The sequence below is a fragment of the Antechinus flavipes genome, chromosome 2 (genome assembly GCF_016432865.1).
Source record: "Antechinus flavipes isolate AdamAnt ecotype Samford, QLD, Australia chromosome 2, AdamAnt_v2, whole genome shotgun sequence".
NCBI classification, from domain to species: Eukaryota; Metazoa; Chordata; class Mammalia; order Dasyuromorphia; family Dasyuridae; genus Antechinus; species Antechinus flavipes.
The window spans coordinates 391,359,418-391,377,436 of record NC_067399.1 but is presented as its reverse complement, the minus strand read 5'-3'; the positions used below and the strand labels follow the sequence as shown (position 1 = coordinate 391,377,436).

The 18,019-nt window shown below is 43.6% G+C and overlaps 1 protein-coding gene across 1 annotated transcript; it reads left to right on the top strand.

Annotated features, from left to right (window-relative positions):
* The first annotated feature begins 1,113 nt into the window (after nt 1–1,113).
* SPRY4 (sprouty RTK signaling antagonist 4) lies at nt 1,114–17,623 on the top strand. The gene is made up of 2 exons (XM_051978630.1): nt 1,114–1,466; nt 12,823–17,623. The coding sequence occupies exon 2, from the start codon at nt 12,872–12,874 to the stop codon at nt 13,772–13,774; it is 903 nt and encodes a 300-aa protein (XP_051834590.1). The 5' UTR covers nt 1,114–1,466; nt 12,823–12,871; the 3' UTR covers nt 13,775–17,623.
* Nucleotides 17,624–18,019: the final 396 nt, after the last annotated feature.

The following is an 18,019-nucleotide window of genomic DNA, read 5'->3' as shown; positions in this document are numbered from 1 at the left end:
ATATGCTGTGGTGGCCCACATTTCTCCAACTCTACCTAAGGTTTATCTTTGTCAATCACACTGATTTAAAAGGTAGAAAAAAAGGATTTCGAAGTGTTCTGTTTGTTATTTAATCTGGTCGCCATCACTGCAGCATCTGGGAGCCGCACCCAGAGCAGGGGAGAGCAGCCAACCCCACTCAGGCAACCACCACGCCCCCCCTCCCCCTCCCCCCTGGTCCCTCGGCCTTCTACGGGAATCTCCCCCCACCCACCCACCCCTCCCCCTAGCCCTTTGGTTATAAGTGCTCAAAAAATAGCTGCAGGGAGGGGAACCCTACTGGGGCTGGTGGGGGAGGGTGGGTAAGGGATGCTTCGGGATATGCTCAGAGGGACTTGAAAGTCGCTGCGGTAATTTCACTGAGAATGAGGAGAAACGTCAGATCAAAGGAAGAAGGCCTCTCTAGGTCACCCAGGGAGTGAGGGGAACGCACTCCCTACATCTTCATCAGCCTCAGAGCGGCTCAGTAGCTGGAGGCCAAAGCGTCTCCTTCCCCACCACTGAACACACCCGAGGAGCCCAGGGCGGTCCCCACTGCAGATATGGACTTAGGGATGAGGTTTAAGCACGTCTCCAATGGGAATTTCTAGAATTCAGGTATTGCTTAATCTGTCCAAGGGGTAGAAGTAGGAAGACCTAATCAGCACTATCTGTCTGTAGGCAACGAGTGGGGCTGCCCGCTTGTACCTTTCCTCCATCCCGGCTCCTACTCTCCCACCGGCCTTTCCGGCCCGTGCTGTCTGGGGCCGTCGCGGCCAGGTGGAGATCCCCATATGGAGGGAGTTCAGTGTGCATTCACCTCCTCAGTTCCCCGACCCCTTTCAGCTCCCAGGCCCAACAACTGGGGCCACATCGCCTCCCCGACATACACGCACACACTGGACAGGCCCGCGGCGTGAAGGCTTTCTTTACCTTCTTTCCCAGGCCGGGTGGGGTACAGCACGCGCAGCTGATCCAGCTGCAGCTGCTGCTTGCCGCCGCCCTCCATTCATTTAAAAAAAAAAAAAAAAAAAAACAATCATTCCTCTTTGTAAGGCGCGACAGCCCGGTAAGGAGCGACAGCCCCCAGCAACGATGGGTTAAGTTCCTTTCCGGCCCCCCATTCATAAAAAAGGGGGGAGGGGGGAGTGTAGGGAAGCAGCGCATGCGCCCAGAGGGTCTCTTGTGCCCACCCATTCATAGAATTGGGGACGGCGCGCATGCGCAGAGAGGCCCCCTTCCCTCCCATTCATAAAAAAGCCATTTTCCCAGGCAGTAGTTGCAACACCAAGGCGGAGCGGGGAAAGCTGACAGCGCTGTGCAGGCGTTTCAGGTCGCCGGGATCAATGCTGTTTCATCTGGCTGGGGTTTGCAGGGACAGCCACTGACTTGTTTGGAATTTAGGATTAAGTACCTATGGAGAAATGCTCCTGACTGGATTACTTAAAGTAAGTAGCAAATTTAAGGCTCTTAGATCCCACTTCTTCCCGCAGCAAATTTGATCTGGAAGGCCGTTTCCTTCCTCCAAAAGGGGCAAACGTTGCTCCCTTTTTGGTGCATGTCCCTATAAACTTTTCTGTTTGGGCGCCTCCGCAGACGGCAGCGAGGCAGCTGCGAGGAACTCCCGGTCCCGCAGTCTCCCACATAAACCAGACACCGGGCTCCGGGTGTTCACAGCAGCGGGATGCGCTGTTTCAGACTGGGACATTTCCAGCCCTTACTCTGTGTTAGGATCTTCGAGTGCTTACAACTAACTCCCTGTCTGGTTTCCCCGCTTGCCTTCTCCCTGCATTCGCCCGCTTCGGACGCGGGGAGCGAGCATCTGCCCCCAGCGGGGCAGGGGCAAAGGAGCCGCCTCGGGGTGCGGGGGGCGCCCTGCGGATGGGTCTGTTCGCTCGCCCCGTCGCCCTTTAGCGAAGGGAGCCGCTTCGTCCTAACTTTCCTTCCCCAGCCGCAGTGGCCTAAGCGCTCGACGTAGGTTTTTCCCCTTCTCCTTTGGATCCCTGATGTGATCCCTTTCCTTCTCCGTGGGTGGGTCTCGTCGGAGCTTAGGGCTCCTTAGGTGTCTCCCTCCTGGGGCACTTCTGATCTCGGCTCCTTGGCATGTAAGATCTTTACTGTTTGACCTTTGCTCCTTAGCATTCTATTCTGTGCAACTGTTTCGCAGTCGCCTTTTTTCCTTGGGGCTGTGCAGAGCTCCGGTTTCCCCGGGCCCCATCCCCACCCTTCTCCAGACCCTGGTCGCCTTGCTTTGCCCCTGGGATTCCCTTGGGCTTCTGAAGGGTGGGGTGGGGGGCAATGTTATATAGAGGGTGGGGAAAGAAGTGGGTTTATATAATGCCGAGATGGAGAAATCCAGAGAGGAAACGGTTGCATGCGTAGCAAAGATAAGGCTTTTTTTTTTCTCCTGCTTTCTTGGTGGTACCAGTCTTGACGTCACCGGGGAAAGAAAGGGATAGAGACCTTATATTCTGAAAATTCATAGTCGACCAGGAAATGGAAAACCCAGAGAAGGCTTGGAGGTGAAGCTCAGGGGCACCAGTTTAGGCAGTTCTAGCCAGTGGAGAAATCCCGGCCGCATCACTAGGGAAGGGGTTTCCATGTCTCCTCTTCTTTCCCATGCCGACCATCAAAAAGCATTTAGACAGTAGTTTCTGTTGTGCAAGAGATTTCTCAATTCTCTTTAGCTTGGGAAGGGGTGGGGAGGGAGGTGAGGAGAAAGAGATCTTAAGGAGAAGAAAATTGTTGCTTTTCCTGGCCCAGGTGTTGAGGAGAGGCGAGAGAAAGCTGGGTTGGACGTGCCCCAATCTCGCTTGAGGTGAGTTGGAGAGAAAGAAATGCAGAACATGGAAGGGCTGCTTCCAGTTTACCTATATCATGGTTGATTTGGGGGAAAATCCATGTTTTCATGGATGGCTTGAGTTAAGTGGTGGAGCCGCACTCCATTGCACCAGAGCTGCCATGAATGCTCCAGTCCATTAGGTCCCCCCACCCATGCTTGGAAACAGAGATGTTGGAAGGGTAGAACACTGATGACATATTTAATGCTTTTCTGGAAGCTTTACTTCATGTTAAGAAGGGGCAGACAGGTGATGTTGAGAGAAGTCTTGCTGTAGTGTTAAGAAATGTGAAGCTGTTTTTTAGGAAATTGTGAGGCATTCCTCCCGCACCCCAACCCCCTCCCCCCCATCCCAGTGCCTGGGCCCTGGGGGTTAGTTAAGGATCTTCTCGCCTTTCTTCCCTGAGATTAACAGCAAATTAAAGGCTAGCTGGTGGAAAGGATATGGAACTGCTGGATCAGTTGTGAAATGTTGGGTTATCAATCTCTGATAAGATGATATGAACTGAAGGCCTTCTCCAGCGTTGCAGCAGTAGATTTCACAATATTTAGAGTTCTCTGAATCTTCACCCAAGTAGAGCATCAAACATCCGGAGTTCTCAGGTTTTTTTAGTGGAGGGTAAAGAGGGAGGGTTAACATTTGGCTCTCCAGGGAAAAGAGTAGAGAGAATATTTAGAAGTGTCTAATGGGAAATAGCATTTCCTTTCTTTCCCAACCCCCTAGAGAGTTTAATCCATTTCCAGGAGTCAGCAAGCATTTTCCCCCTTTGACCATACAGAGCACAATTTTATTGAGAAGCTGAGCCACCATGATAAGGTCAAGGAGGATAGTCATTTAGGGACTACATTTGAGAAATTTATCCTACCTCTCTGACTGATATTCTTTCTAAGGGGGGAATCTTTTAAGAAATCCAGGTCTTTGCTTACCAATTTGTAAACTCCAGTATCATTCTCTCTTTAGATGACATTGCCCTAGTCATATCCTGGTTCAGTTTTCGCTGTAAAAAAATTGTATTTTATCTCTCCAGAGATAAGTAAAAAGGCTGGGAGTGAGGTGGGGTGTGAAGTGACATAAATAACAATGATAATGATAATAATAACTGACACATGTTTTAAGCACTTTATGCCCACATCAATTGTGCTTACAACAACCCTTCAAAGTAGGTGGTACAAGTGCTTTTATCTCCATTTTACAGATGGGAAAATTGTGACTGAGAAGTTAACTGACTTGCCCATGGTCATATAGCTATTAAATATTAAAGAATTAAAGATCTAATGCTGGAAAGGACCTCAGAGTCCATCCACCCCATCCCTCTCATTTTACAGATGAGGAGTTTTAAGTGATTTGTCCAAGGTCACATAGAGAGAAGGGTCAGAGGTAGGATTTGAATCCAGGTTCTTTGACTCCAGAGCCAGTACTGTATTGTTTCTCTGTATTTCAAATCAATTGATAACATATCCTTTTAATCCTAGCTAGTTTGAAGAAAGCTGTAGAAGCTAGTATTTGAGATGATAAAATGGTCCTTTTGACTGCACCATCCTCCTGGTATAGCGACCCAAGAAGCAAATCTATAGTTCTCTCAATTGAATTTAGATGCCCTTTTATTTTAAAGTCAGAGCACTAGATTTTTAGCATTGTTTATGCTATGAGATTCACTTGATTTTAATGAATGTTGAATCAGAAATGTCTTTGATTGTTTCTAGATCCTACCCCCCCCCAAAAAAAAAAGTAAACTTCTTTTCTTGGATTAATGTAAACTCCTTGAAGGCAAGGATTATTTCATTGTCTTTGTATTCCCTTTTCCCTCCCCCAAACCAGGGTCTGGCACGCAGTAATAATAAATGCTGGTTGATTAATTGATGTAGCACCTAAGGCTATCTATCCAGCGTCTGCACCTGGATAGATAACTCCTTTTTCTCCTGATTTTTGTTACTCTGGGGAGATTTATTGCTCCTGGGTCTGTGTTCCTATCCCTATTTTAGCGAGCAGCAAGTGGCAGGCTCTTTGTGGGGTCTCTGAGCTGGCCAGTATTTTGGCCTCAGCACCTTGGTTTTGAATCCCATTAACATACTGAGAAGTCTGATCCCCAATGAAGAGAGAGGGAAAGGATCTGGGGTACCGATCTGGGTGAGAATAGTAGCTCCGGTACTATATCTGGTAAGGGGAAGGGAACAAATTTCATAATCATCTTGATGATGATCTGTCTTTTAGGGAAGGAGTTCTGACCTAAGTGGAAAAGGATACATATAGAGCACTCTTCAAACCTTAGCTCATTGTACGCATTAGCTGTTATTATTCTTGCCATACCAATGGAGATTGCTCAGGAAGCCATCCAGAGCCTTTCTTATAGCTCGATTAGTTGTCATTGACTGAAGAGAAGCCTTTAGTAAAGTACAGAAGTAAGAAATGATAGAATAGCTTTATTCCTTCTTAATACTGATTTGGGAAGAAGACTGAGCAGTTTATATGCTGTTGAGACCCTTAACTTTTAGGTCTTAATTTTTCCATCTGCAAAATGAAGAGACTGTTACTTCTTCTTAGGGATGACAAGGGATTCTGCAGCTGATGCCAAACCCTTGGGGAGTACTGGGAAATACTTAGTGTCCTTCTTATTCTCCAGAATAGCAAAGCCTCTGGCTTCTAAAGAAGATATTCCATGAGAGAAGGGGTTTGTTTCATGGGAGCTCTGGGACCTCAGGGTGTATGTACTCCATCAGGGCAGAGAGGAGAACAAATCGGGAGAAAATACAGATAGATGTAGAGGCTTAACTTTAGTCTTAATTATGGAGTCTTTTCTCACTATTGCTGTTCCCATGTATAGAATTACACAAGGCCATATAAAATATAATATCTGAAAAGCAGACGAAAGAAGGCTGGCTGGCTTTGATGTCAGGAGGACCTGGATTCAAGTCCATTCTCTGATACACAGCTCTGAAACATTGGGGCAAGTCAATTAACTTCCCAGTTTATCAGGCAATTCTATGAGTATGTTCCAAATTGAATTTGCTGTTAGGCAACAGAAAAGGGAGTCCCTACCAAGATGAAATCATGGGTCTACACTATACATATTTCATTTTGGCACACAGGCTCACAGGGGACATCAGGGAAATAGACCAGAATAGTTAGTTCTGACAGTCTAGTTTTAAGGGGAATTCTCAGTTCTTATTGTTGAAGAAGCCCTGGTTTATATTGATCTTTCTTGGACCACCCCCTGGAATTGGCTTTCTTTGGCCTTTTAGTCATATAATATTCCTATCACAGAGATGGTTCTGATCACCTATTTATTATTGGGGTGAGAGATAAAAATTTAAAAAAAAATTGTTTGGGTTTCTCCCTTATCCCCATGTCTAAAGGATGAGCTTTTACTCTTTGGTGAAAGAAGACACTAGCTTAGACCAATGTTGCCCTGCATGCATTGGGTGCTTAATAATACATTTGAATCAAATGAATGTTAAGAAAATAACCTTTAGGGCTATCATAATAAAACTTTAAGTTGATGAACAGATTACAGTCTTAACATATTAAGAACCCATTCAAACAACATGCTTGGAATCCTTCTGGTTCTTTGCCGGGCAACATGAAGTTCCAGAACTTTATCATTCTTTCAAATGATTAATTAAAAGCCCAGATGAATTTGGAGTAACTCGGGGAGGAGATAGTCTTTCTATGACAGGGTTGGCTATTGAAAAAAAAAATTATCCTTATGATCCCAAGTCTATCTCTTCTAACAGATGACTGTTCTTTGTGGGTGGGAGGAAGGAAAGTTGATGTTCTTAGAGATGGAAGACACTGTAGGGGGTGTCTAATTCAATCCCTACCAGAGACAGGATACTCCCTTTAAATATCTTGTAACAAGAGGTCATCCATCCACCACTTGAAGATCTCCAGTGACAGGAAACTTATTACCTCAGACTCAAGTGGCTTCTTTCTGTTATAGAAGAGTAATCCAATTTTCCACACCACTCCAGAATAGAGGATCTTCGGTTTAGATTTGGAAAGAATAGCAGAGGTCATCTAATCCAAGGCCTTCATTTTACAGATAAAACTAGGCATAAAGGTGGCACAGTGGATGGAGCATTGAGCCCAGGAGTCTGGAAGATGGAAGTCATTTCTGCCTCAGGAACCTTCTACTATCCCCTGCTAATCATTTAATCTTTCAGTTTCAATTTCCTTATCTATTATAAGGTGTTCCTAGCATCTACCTCACAGAGTCATTATGAAGATTTAGTGAGAAGGACATGATAATAGCTCTTGCCTTTATATAATGTTTTAAAATTTGCTAACCATTTTACATCTGTTGTTTTACTTACTCCTAAAAAAAAACCCTATGAAGTAGAAGCTATTATTCCATTTTACCATAAGGAAAACTGAGATGCAGAGAGGATGTGACTTAGCCAAATTCAGAAGTGTTTCAGGCAGGTTTTTTACTCCAAATATACTGCACCACCATCTAGCTATTTCTAATAAATGTAAAGAACCTGGCCAAATTTAAAAAAAAACAAAAAAATCACCCTATAAATGTTAACTCTTATTAGTGTTTATTAAGTGACTTGCCCTAGTAGTTGGTAAAGTCAGCATTTGAACCTAGGTCCCCTATTTTCATATCCAATACTCTTTCCATTTTGTCTGGCAAAAAGAGAACTTGGAGGAAGGGAAAAGGATACTGTCACTTGACATTAATAAGCCTCAGTTTCCTCATCTGTAAACTTGATTACTTGTATGGCACACTGCAACTCTATATTTATGATCCTATAATCCCATCTGCTTAAGCTGGGTTTTACCTCCCTTAAAGGCTGAGGATACCCTAGGAAAATTTTCCTCTCTTAGAAAGAAGGGAAATGTCCAGTTCCTTTTGAGTTTTAAACCCTCAGCAACTCTCAGTTCTCACCTCTGGTGTTCATTTCTCCTTTTTTCTGAAAGTTAGCACAAGACTGCTCAGTCTTTAAGATTTTGTAAATAAAGATTGAATCTGGCTTGGCTGAACTGTAATGTTGCCCTGAAGAAGTGCAGATCTTCCAATGGAGCATGGCCCCATGCTGTGAAAGGGAAAAGAGTACTGGATATGGGGCCAGAGGTTTGGATCCTTGCTCAGTTGGTAAAGTAATACTTCTGATCTTGTCACTTAAGTTAATTGTTAAGATTAAATTACTTAACATTACCAGACCTCAGTTTACTCATCTTTAAAACGAGGGGGTTAAGATCCACTGCAGATCTAAATCTATGATCCTATAATGCCATCAGCTTAGTCTGGGTTTCACCTCCTTTAAAGGCTGAGGATATCCTAGGAAACTTTCCCTCTTTTAGGAACCTGCATGATAAATGAATGTAGAACCACTAAAGACATGGTCATTTATTCATTGTTTTGTAGTTTGGGAAGTACAACTGATTCAATGAATCTTTTTTTTTTTTTAATCAGATAGGTTCTTCTAATATCTCGAGATTGCTGAGAGGGAGATAAACTTTACTCTGTTTCATTCTCCAGGCTAGTCAAAAGCCTCACTGTCTCAGCACCCTTTTTGAAAAGCCTAGCAGGTATCCTATGAATGTGTACCAGTTTGGCTCCCTTGCATCAAATACAGTGCCATGTTCCTCTCTCCCTTTCCTTAACTCTGTTTGCCTCAGTATTTCTTCTATAAAATGAGTTTGAGAAGGAAAGAGCGAACCACTCCTGTATCTTTGCCAAGAAAGTTCCAAATGGGGTCGTAGAATCAGAGTATATGGCCCCAATTTAACATATGGAGAACTTACTGTGTTTTATGCTGGGGATTGGGGTGATACAAAAATAAATAAAAACTTGGTCTTTGGCCCTCGAGGACTTTATGGTTTATTCGGTGGTGCACAGAATTGGTGATAGACAAGGGAGTATTGGGGATTTGAGGTCATAAAATGTATTGAAGCTGTATTCAGCCTCACCATGTGATTATTGATTGTTTCTGGAAGTCTGAGAGGCCATTTGCACCTTTTCCATCCTCAATGTAAATTGTAGCTATTCTCTCTGAAGGAGGTTTTCCTGAATGGTTGGTACATGCATCCTTAGCTAATGCTGCCCCATTTCCTTGTTGTCTAAAACTTGACAAGATAGATTTTCTGACTGAATGTAATATTGGCTTTGGACTATCCATCCAGGATCTATCAAATTGGCAGTCTCTCTTTAAGAAACCCCAATGCAGCAAAGTCTCCACTCTCCACTTTCTATTATAAATCTCTTCCTTCCTTGTAGAGGAAACAATTTACCTATTAAACTCCACTTAAGTTCTTTACTTTAGCTTCAGACTGTCCAGTGAAGCAGTGTCACTGATGAGTAGGGAAATTGATCTTTAAGTCTATGTGAAGGAAACCTTTTTTTTTTTTTTTAAAGAAATGTCATTTAACTCCAATGATTAGCTATTCAAGAAAATGTTATCTCTAGTCAGATGGTGTAACCTAAGCAGATTTGATGAAAGCTTCCTTTAAATTTCCCTTTATTTGGGCCACAGGAATCAGAAAGATGGAAAACATCAAATGAAAAGTTTGAAGGATTAGAAAGAAAAATAAAAGTCTGATTCTTATTGCAGAAGGAGACTTCCAAAAAAATGATATTACTAGTAGAAACATATATCTTAGGATTTTCTGATGATGCTGGTTTCTCTCTTAGAGGGCAATATACAGATATTTTAAACTTTATTCCCAGATGTTACATTCTACTTCTAGCCCATAATATTTGGGGGCAGCTTGTTTTGGGGGAAAAGGCTGCTGACTGAATTACATGACTATAGTTAATGGACCTGGGAATTAGGGATACCTGGGCTCTGCCAACAATTGAATAATTAGACACATGACCTTGGATAAATAGCTTTTCCTTGCTGACCTAGATCTGTTCCTGCAAAATGAGGGGAGTGGGATTCAATGTAATTCTACCATCTCTTCCAACTTCAACATTAGGTGAGGCTATGGCACTAGCTCCTGCACAGGTTACTTTGTTGAGGCAAAATTACCCAGGGGATTCCCTGTAGGATTTCCCATCTAATTAGTGCCCTCTGATTCTAGAATTGGAGTCTTAAAGTTATGTTGCACTATTCTAAAAGGCCAAAGATTTGCTTAGATACACAATAGTAATTAGAAATGTGTTCTGGGAAGAAGTAGCAATTTTTAAGGTACCAAGTCTTAGTTTGGTATGGGGTGGAAGAATGAAATAATTTGTTTCATTCAGATTTTCTTTTCCTTTATTTTCTTCAGGATTTGTCTTATGGCCTTTAAGGCTCAAGGGCTCAACTTACTAGTGAGTAACTGGGATCCTAAATTTCAAGTTCAGAAAAACCTTAAAGACAGAGATGCCTGGAAAGGCTAAATATTTCCAATTCAACTCCATTTCATCAAACATTTGTTCAGTACCTTTTCAGTACTGTAGGTGAAGAGAGAGGGCATTACCAACAAGGAGGCCAGCCTTTGCAAACACTCAGAGATAGGCAATGGATGTTGGGTACAAGGAGCAGCAAATAGGCCATTGTGGCTGAAATGGAAAGTGGATCAGAGAGAGTTAGACTAAATAGGTCTGAAGATATAAATCCAAATCTGATAGTAGAGGACTTTCAAAGACAATTTCTCTTATACCCTAAAGGTCAGGAGCAATTGAAGCTTTTTGAGCAGAGAGGTTGACATGGTCAACCCTCTGTCTTAAGAATATCAGTTGCACAATGTTACACAGATAGTAGAAAATCTTGGACTGAAATTCAGGCCTCTAAACCCAAATATGGTATTTGTTGACAAAGGAATGTTCCTTTTTTGTAATTAATCTGAGAAAGTACTTAAGAGCTACAATAAGCAATGGGAATGGGACCATCTCTGACAGTAACTCTTCATATCTATAAAATGAGGGACATGGACTTGATCTCTAAGGTCCCTCTCAACTCTAAACTTCTATTGTTTTGGAGTTTGTGTCTTTTTGTATTAGAACCTGCTGAAATGTTTCACTCTCCTGAAAAGCACCATCTTTTCTGAAAGATTAAAATGTTATGTGCTCCAAAAGAGCTGATGGCTCCATTAGAAGCTAGAATGCAAGACTAAGATTGGATAAATATACTTGATACAATTAGGGCTACATTCTGTACTCCCTTGAAAAGAAATATCTTCCCTTTTCTCCATCCCCATTTTCTCAGCAGTACTTTTATTTCCTAAGTACATTGGGGGAAATAGAACCACTGCCTAGCACAAATCTAGAAAACTCCAAGTTAATCTGGGGTCCTCAGTTACTTCTTTAAGTAGGAATTGGAGCAATGGGATTTAGATGAGAACTGTTCCACTTGCCAGGAATCGTCAATTCAACAAACATTTCCCTGGTTTGAAAGAGGTCTTTGGGCTCAAATGAATGCAAAGTTGGGGAGAAATCTGTCACTGAACAGAATCGAATCCTTCCTCCCCAGTTTTCATTTCCTTTCTCTTTTCTAAGAGAAATCTCACTCCTTTAAAGTAGAACTGTCAAAGCTAATTGATCATTCATGCTCTATATGAATGTAAAATCTGTCCAGTATTGAACGCTGCAAAATAATTGCTTTTTGGCTATGACTTTAGATATTCGGAGGCAAAAAATGACTTCTCCTAATCACTTTGAGAGTGATTCCATGATGATTTTAGGGAAGAATGAAATGCATTCTACCTCTGATCTTTGTCCTAAATGCAAGCCTTCTTTATGTGAGGAACTGATATTTAGATGACTTCATCTTTCTGACCAGGCTCTTCTCATGAATAAGGAAGGATCAGTTGCTTAATTAAGAATTAATGAGAAGGTATTCAGTGTAAAAATATCTGAAGGGGGAAACAAATAACCTAAAAGGCTTATCCTTTGAAGGAATAGAATTGTTCTTTATAGACAGAGGATATCCGGACCCAAGTGTCTAGTTCTCCTAAAGAACAGAGAAATGGGCATAACTTGTCAAAAATAGCAGCCACCAGGAAGACTAGAGATTTTTCTAACATTCTTGAGGTCCTTATTGAAAATTACTTTCTAAGTCACGATAAGTAGATATACCAAGAAATGGTTTCTGAGCATTTTAATAACATTAGTTTCTCCTCCTTGATTCCTTTCCCCCTCCCTAGCCCCAACCCATCCAAAATAAACAAACAAACACAAACTTGTATGGGAAACTCCATACTGTTGGTCCAAATAGAGATCTGGGGAAACATTTTTCTTTTTTTATTCCACCCTCCTCTTTCCCTGGAATTCATGAGCTTCAGAATGGAATCTTCCCAGGCTGGTCCATTTTTTTTCCCTTTTCCTTTTGGATTCCAAATACTGTCCCTTGGGCAAAGGTCTCTGAGACTCATGCTCAAGCGGCTGCTACTTTAAATTGATCTGCAGCGGAATTCCAAAAGTAAAGGTCAGCAGGCGAGGAAATTGCACTTCTAATAGAAAACAATGTGCACTTTCTAAATTTGAACCAAGCAGTTTCCGCTCTTTGATTTAAGTTTAGTTACTTCCTGGGGTTCCGTGTCAGGCTCTGCAGTTGAATCTCTGGCCCCATTCCAACGTAAAATTGCACTCTCCCAGTGAAATCAGAAACTGAAGTGAGGTCTGGCTAGCTCTTCTAGTAAATACCATTTATCCTAAATATTATTCTGCTCTGCGTCTGGAAATTGGTAACACTCATTTTTCCCTCTAGATTTTCCCTTAGTTTATCGCAAGCTCCCCTGGAGTTAGGTGGCCACAACGGGATGTGCTACTATTATAAACTATTATATGCGTTACCTTGATATTCCGAGTCCCTGAGCAGACAGGTCAGAAATGGCTTTTTTACTCTCTACTTTGACGGGCCTCCCTCCGATGAAGAATCTGCTTGGGCAGTAGTTGTACGTGACTCAGGTTATAGAAATACAAACCAGTCCTAAGAGACGCTGGCAAATATACAAAGCAAACCTATCAGAAAAGTGATGGGTATATTGGCAATTGGAATAATGAATCTCTCTCTTCTCTTTCTTGACTTTTTCTCAGGACCCCTAGAAGCCAAGTTTCTCGGAGCAGTTCTGGACCTCTGGCCCCTATGGAGCCCCCAATCCCCCACAGTATCCCTGTCAGCCCAAGCTCAGTCATGGTGCAGCCCCTGCTGGACAGCCGCCTCCCATATGGCCGACTTCAGCACCCACTCACGATCCTGCCCATTGACCAGATGAAGACGACCCACATAGAAAACGACTACATCGACAACCCGGGCCTGGCCCCCGCAGCTGGCTCCAAGCGGCCCCGAGGAGGGTATCCTGAGCCCGCCCCCGGGCTCTCCCGGTGCGACCAGGATGTCACCCACCCCTGGATTTCCTTCAGCGGGAGGCCCAGCTCCATCAGTAGCAGCAGCAGCACCTCCTCGGACCAGCGGCTCCTGGACCACATGGCCCCACCCCCTGTGGCGGACCAAGCCTCCCCTCGGGCCGTGCGCATTCAGCCCAAGGCCATCCACTGCAAGCCCCTGGACCTGAAAGGGATGCCTCCGCAGGAGCTGGACAAGCACTTCCTGCTCTGCGAGGCCTGCGGCAAGTGCAAATGCAAGGAGTGCGCGTCTCCCCGGACTTTGCCTTCCTGCTGGATCTGTAACCAAGAGTGTCTCTGCTCTGCCCAGAGCCTGGTCAATTACAGCACCTGCATGTGTCTGGTGAAGGGCGTCTTCTACCACTGCACCAATGAAGATGACGAGGGCTCCTGCGCCGACCACCCCTGCTCCTGCTCCCACTCAAACTGTTGCGCCCGCTGGTCCTTCATGGGGGCCCTGTCTCTGGTGCTGCCCTGCCTGCTCTGCTACCTGCCGGCCACGGGCTGTGTGAAGCTGGCCCAGCGGGGCTACGACCGCCTGAGCCGGCCGGGCTGCCGCTGCAAACACACCAACAGCGTCATCTGCAAGGCAGCCACGGCAGTGGACAGCAGCAAGACCAACAGACCCGAGAAGCCTTTCTGATGTTGCTCCCTGCCCACCTCATTGCCTCGGCTCGGTCTGTTCCTGACCCACAACATTGCCGAAGCAGACTGCAGCGGCAGGGTCTTCTGCGTCCTAAAGAGTCCTTGGTTCATCTCCCCCTCCCTCCTTCGGATTCTGGGAAGAATCAGATCAGTAACCTTCCTCCTTCCCTTCCCAAACAAGGCACTTTGGGCAATATTCAGGGTTTTGGAACTTTTGTGTGGTTTTTGTTAACTAGAACAGAAGCGGGGAGGGGGGAGAGGAGTGTCGTGTGATATGGACTCGAGATTTTTCAGAAGACAGAACATAGATGTACACACACATCTGGAAACTGCAGCTGCTTGGAATGCCTTCCCAGCCCCTTTCTCCCTCCCTTCCTTCCCTCCCTTTGTCCCTCTCTCCACGGATAGGGGCTGGCTGCCTGGGAGTTTGAATACCCCAGGAATCATTAACTAGGTGGCTTGGGTGCCTCTGTAGAAGAGAATTGGATTCTCGATTTCTCCCCTCTTCCCCTATGTGTCACCAATGTCTTGGTGAAGGTGAAGAACTAAACTGCTATAATCCACACTCTAAAAAGGAGAGGGGCCAACTAAGTACAAAGTAGGTGGGGTGGGGAAAATGCTGGGCGTCTCTGTTTTGCTCCCTACCCCAAGTTATACTAGTAAGGGCGAGTTTTAGACTAACTCCCAAATATCTTTCTCTCCCCATTCTTCTCCTTCATCACTAATATTTTGGAGATGTTCCTACCTATAGCCACCAAAACTCATTCTCTCTTAGTTCTGATAAGCTGTCACAGAATTAATTGCCCACCAAAGGTCTTTTTTTTTTTTTTTACCTCCGTCCACAGTTTTTTTTTTTTTTTTTTAATAATATGGGTGGGGCAGGCAAAGGAAGGAGAGACCAAATGTCATTTTTGCCAAGGAGAATCTGGTTGCCATATCCAGTTACTACATTTTGCTAGAATATATAAACTTAGATGCTAACAGGTTTTTAAGACAGTCATTTCCTTCTCTGCTATCCTCAAGTGCTGCTTTCTAGGTCTGGTTGGGGAAAAGGAGAAGATCGCCCAGAGGAAACACAATCTCTGTTCTCTGTCCCCATCCCTGTCTCTGACCTTCCCCCCTTCCCCACACATAAAATTTTTAATTCTGAAGAGAGGCAGTCACTCTCGTTGGCCAAATGACATTTGAAGCTTGGTGAGTTTTCTTCCTCTTGCCTGCTGCTGCTGCTCAGCTTCATAGCTTCTCATGTACAATAGTGTGTCTATATCTTTGTAAATAGAGAGATGACAAAAAAAAGTCTATTTTAGTGTTAGCAAGTGCTAGGGGGAGAGCCAGAAAGGCCCAGATGGGGGAAGTTTTCCCAAGGGGGTTCTGGAATAGAATGCTAGTCAATGGTTGTCCCCCCAAAGATACAGTGACCCTTTCTCTTGAGGTGCTAGAGGAAGTAGAATGGGCACATGTGAAATGGGTACGTACTTGTTGCATGCAAAAGCTGATCTTGTAGCTTTCTTTGGTCCTCCCCCATTTGTTGTGTTTACTGTCAAGTGGAGAAAGTGTCCTGGGCAAGACCGCCAGGGGCAGATGGAGCAGGCTCAGCAAATGTTAAGGCTGTGCCAGACATAGATAGCATTCTCCAAGAAATCTCATCTGTTCCATGGAGAATAATAATCCTCTTTTTAGGAGGGAACAAGGGAGGCAGTCTATAGTCCTGTGTAGGATACTTTCCAAGGACCTTTTTTTTTTTTTTTAAGAGTAGTGGTAACATCTGATTTAAAATAAATTAACTGTAACCATAGGTATTTATTGATTGGGGGGGGAGGAGGGGCTTGTGTTTTAGACTTTCTTATTTATATAAATATTTGCTAGCTTGTAAAAGCAGAACACGGAATTACCACACCTGCATTTTCCGGTGCTGGTTCATGTAGCTATCCTTGCCATAGACATAATATGATGGGTATATATATATATAGATATATATAAATGTTCTTGCACAAATCTGAGGGAACAGTAGGAAGGGAAACACATTTACAGCCAACCACTTATACCAATTGAATGTATCAGATGTCACTACTAAAAGAGATGACGATCAAGGTTTTCCTGGGGAGAGGATTAGACATCCTGTGCCTGCCTAGCAAAAGTCATCCATCTGTATGTGCTAGTCAGTGGATGGTGCTGGAGGGCCTCAACTTGCCTCCATGGGAACCTGGACTGAGTGGTGGGCTCACTACATTTTGATGGCCATTCCCCCTTGCACACCCATTCTGTGGAGAATTGATTGACCCATGCACACACCATACCTACACTAATCCTCTACACAAACACTTTCCTTACAAAGTAGCCTCCAGGACCTTAATTTCTAGTGTACATAGTTTGTAAACTCCTGATTTCTTTGGATTTCTGGTTTTTTTTTTTTTTTTCCCTTTTGGTTTGGTTTTAGCCCTACTGGGCTAAATGGCTTCAACTTTTTCCCTTGCCCTCCCCTCCCCTTAACTTTTCTCTGCCTCTATTATTTGTGGCCACTTTAACAGAGTATAACAGATGAAAACTGCTCATTTTTTTTTATTATTTTTTAAATTCCTGATCTTCAAACAATTCCTTAGCCTGTGCCTGCTTGGGGGCTTCCCCAAATGGAGCAACAAGCTTGTTGAGGTTCTTGCCCACGGATGTGGGACTCACTAGGGGGACCTGAAAAAGGGCCACTTGATAATGAATTCACGAGTACTTGCATTGGCCGAGATATTAGTTGACAAGAAGTCCCCAATCCTTCTCCTTTTAATGGTACCACTTCCCACTTCTACCTGGTTCAGACTACCTGTTCTTGCCATGGGTCAAGGGATATGAGGTCATTCATGAAAGGTAAATATATCCATTTAGAAAGTCTATGGTCTTCCCAGAGTAGGTAATAAATCCCAGCCTCCTGAGCTTAGAGGATATGTTTTGTTTTGTTTTGTTTCAATTGGAGGTGTCCCAATGAGAGCCACTGGCCCTTGAGGAGCTAAGTAGATGGATTCAGGCCATGATAGCAACTGTGCTCAGGCCCACCATTTCTCAATGAGTATCCAGCACGTTCCCATTAAAATGTGCCACACTGGTTTTTCCCAAGGGTAGATTTAAGAAATCTTTATAAGCTTTATAAAACATTTTCATGTCCCTATTGATATTTGAATCTCACAACCTTGTGGAATAGACAAACACAGAGTCTGAGGCACAGAAGAAGTAGCTTACCTAAGGTTGGTAAGCAGAGAGAGTGTCACAGAAACCCAGGTTCTGGGACTCACTAGGCCTGTAATGGGTTGGCTAATAAGACTCAAAATGGGGTAGGGTAGGGGTAAGTGAGGGCTAGAGTGACCCTTTTAACACCAACTTATAGCAGAGCTCCTCAGAATGTCTCCATGGGAAATTAACTAGCACAACATTTTAGCCTTGCTAGCCTTTTGGTTCTCTGTCCTTTTGGAAGCAATTTCACACCCCTTCTGTAAACTGTAAATCCTGAGTTTCCTTTTTTTTTTCCCTGTCGGTAACTGTGTGCCTAGGGTGTCTGTTCTCACTGTCCCCAAGTTTGATTTTGTGTTACAAAAAAGCTGTTCAAGTCTCCCCTCCCCCATCCATCCTTACCTTTGTTTTTCTCCTTCATTTCCCCCTTCACCTTCTCACCCTGCAACAAAAAAAAAAGTTACCACAGAAGGGTTCCTTTGTATAGAATATTTATTTTGAAGCTCTATTTTAATAGTATTTATTTTAGAAAGTCTACTATTGTAAGAGTTCTTCTGTTTGTGAAGAAAAAAACAAGTTTAAAAACTGAATGTACTGATCTAGAAATATATATAAATATATATTGTTAAATATATCCAGGACTACTGTGTTGTGTTTGTGTATGCATGGGAATGAGTGTTTATTCTCACTTTAAATCCCATGTATTACAAGACCCCAAGTTGGTCTTTCTGTCTATTGGTGCCGGATGCTAAACCTCTTCCATATCCTATAATCAAATGGTTCCCTCTCTCAGGTTGGGAAGTAACAAACTCTTTTCCCCAATAAAGGTCCACTACATACATTTTCCAGAATATTCAGAAAAGGAAACCTGTGGGAAGAGCTAACTCTAGGCAATTTGAGTACCTTGACTCACCTTCCCTTTATTTGTAAGCAGGATAGAGCCACTGTCTTAATCTATTAACAACCAGGAAGAAATAAGGATTTTAAGGTGAAAGGGAGGAAACAAAGCTCTTTCTGTTTGGGTTCCTCC

Coding starts and splice junctions, on each gene's coding strand:
- SPRY4 (XM_051978630.1), top strand. CDS start 12,872: ATGGAGCCCCCAATCCCCCACAGTATCCCTGTCAGCCCAAGCTCAGTC.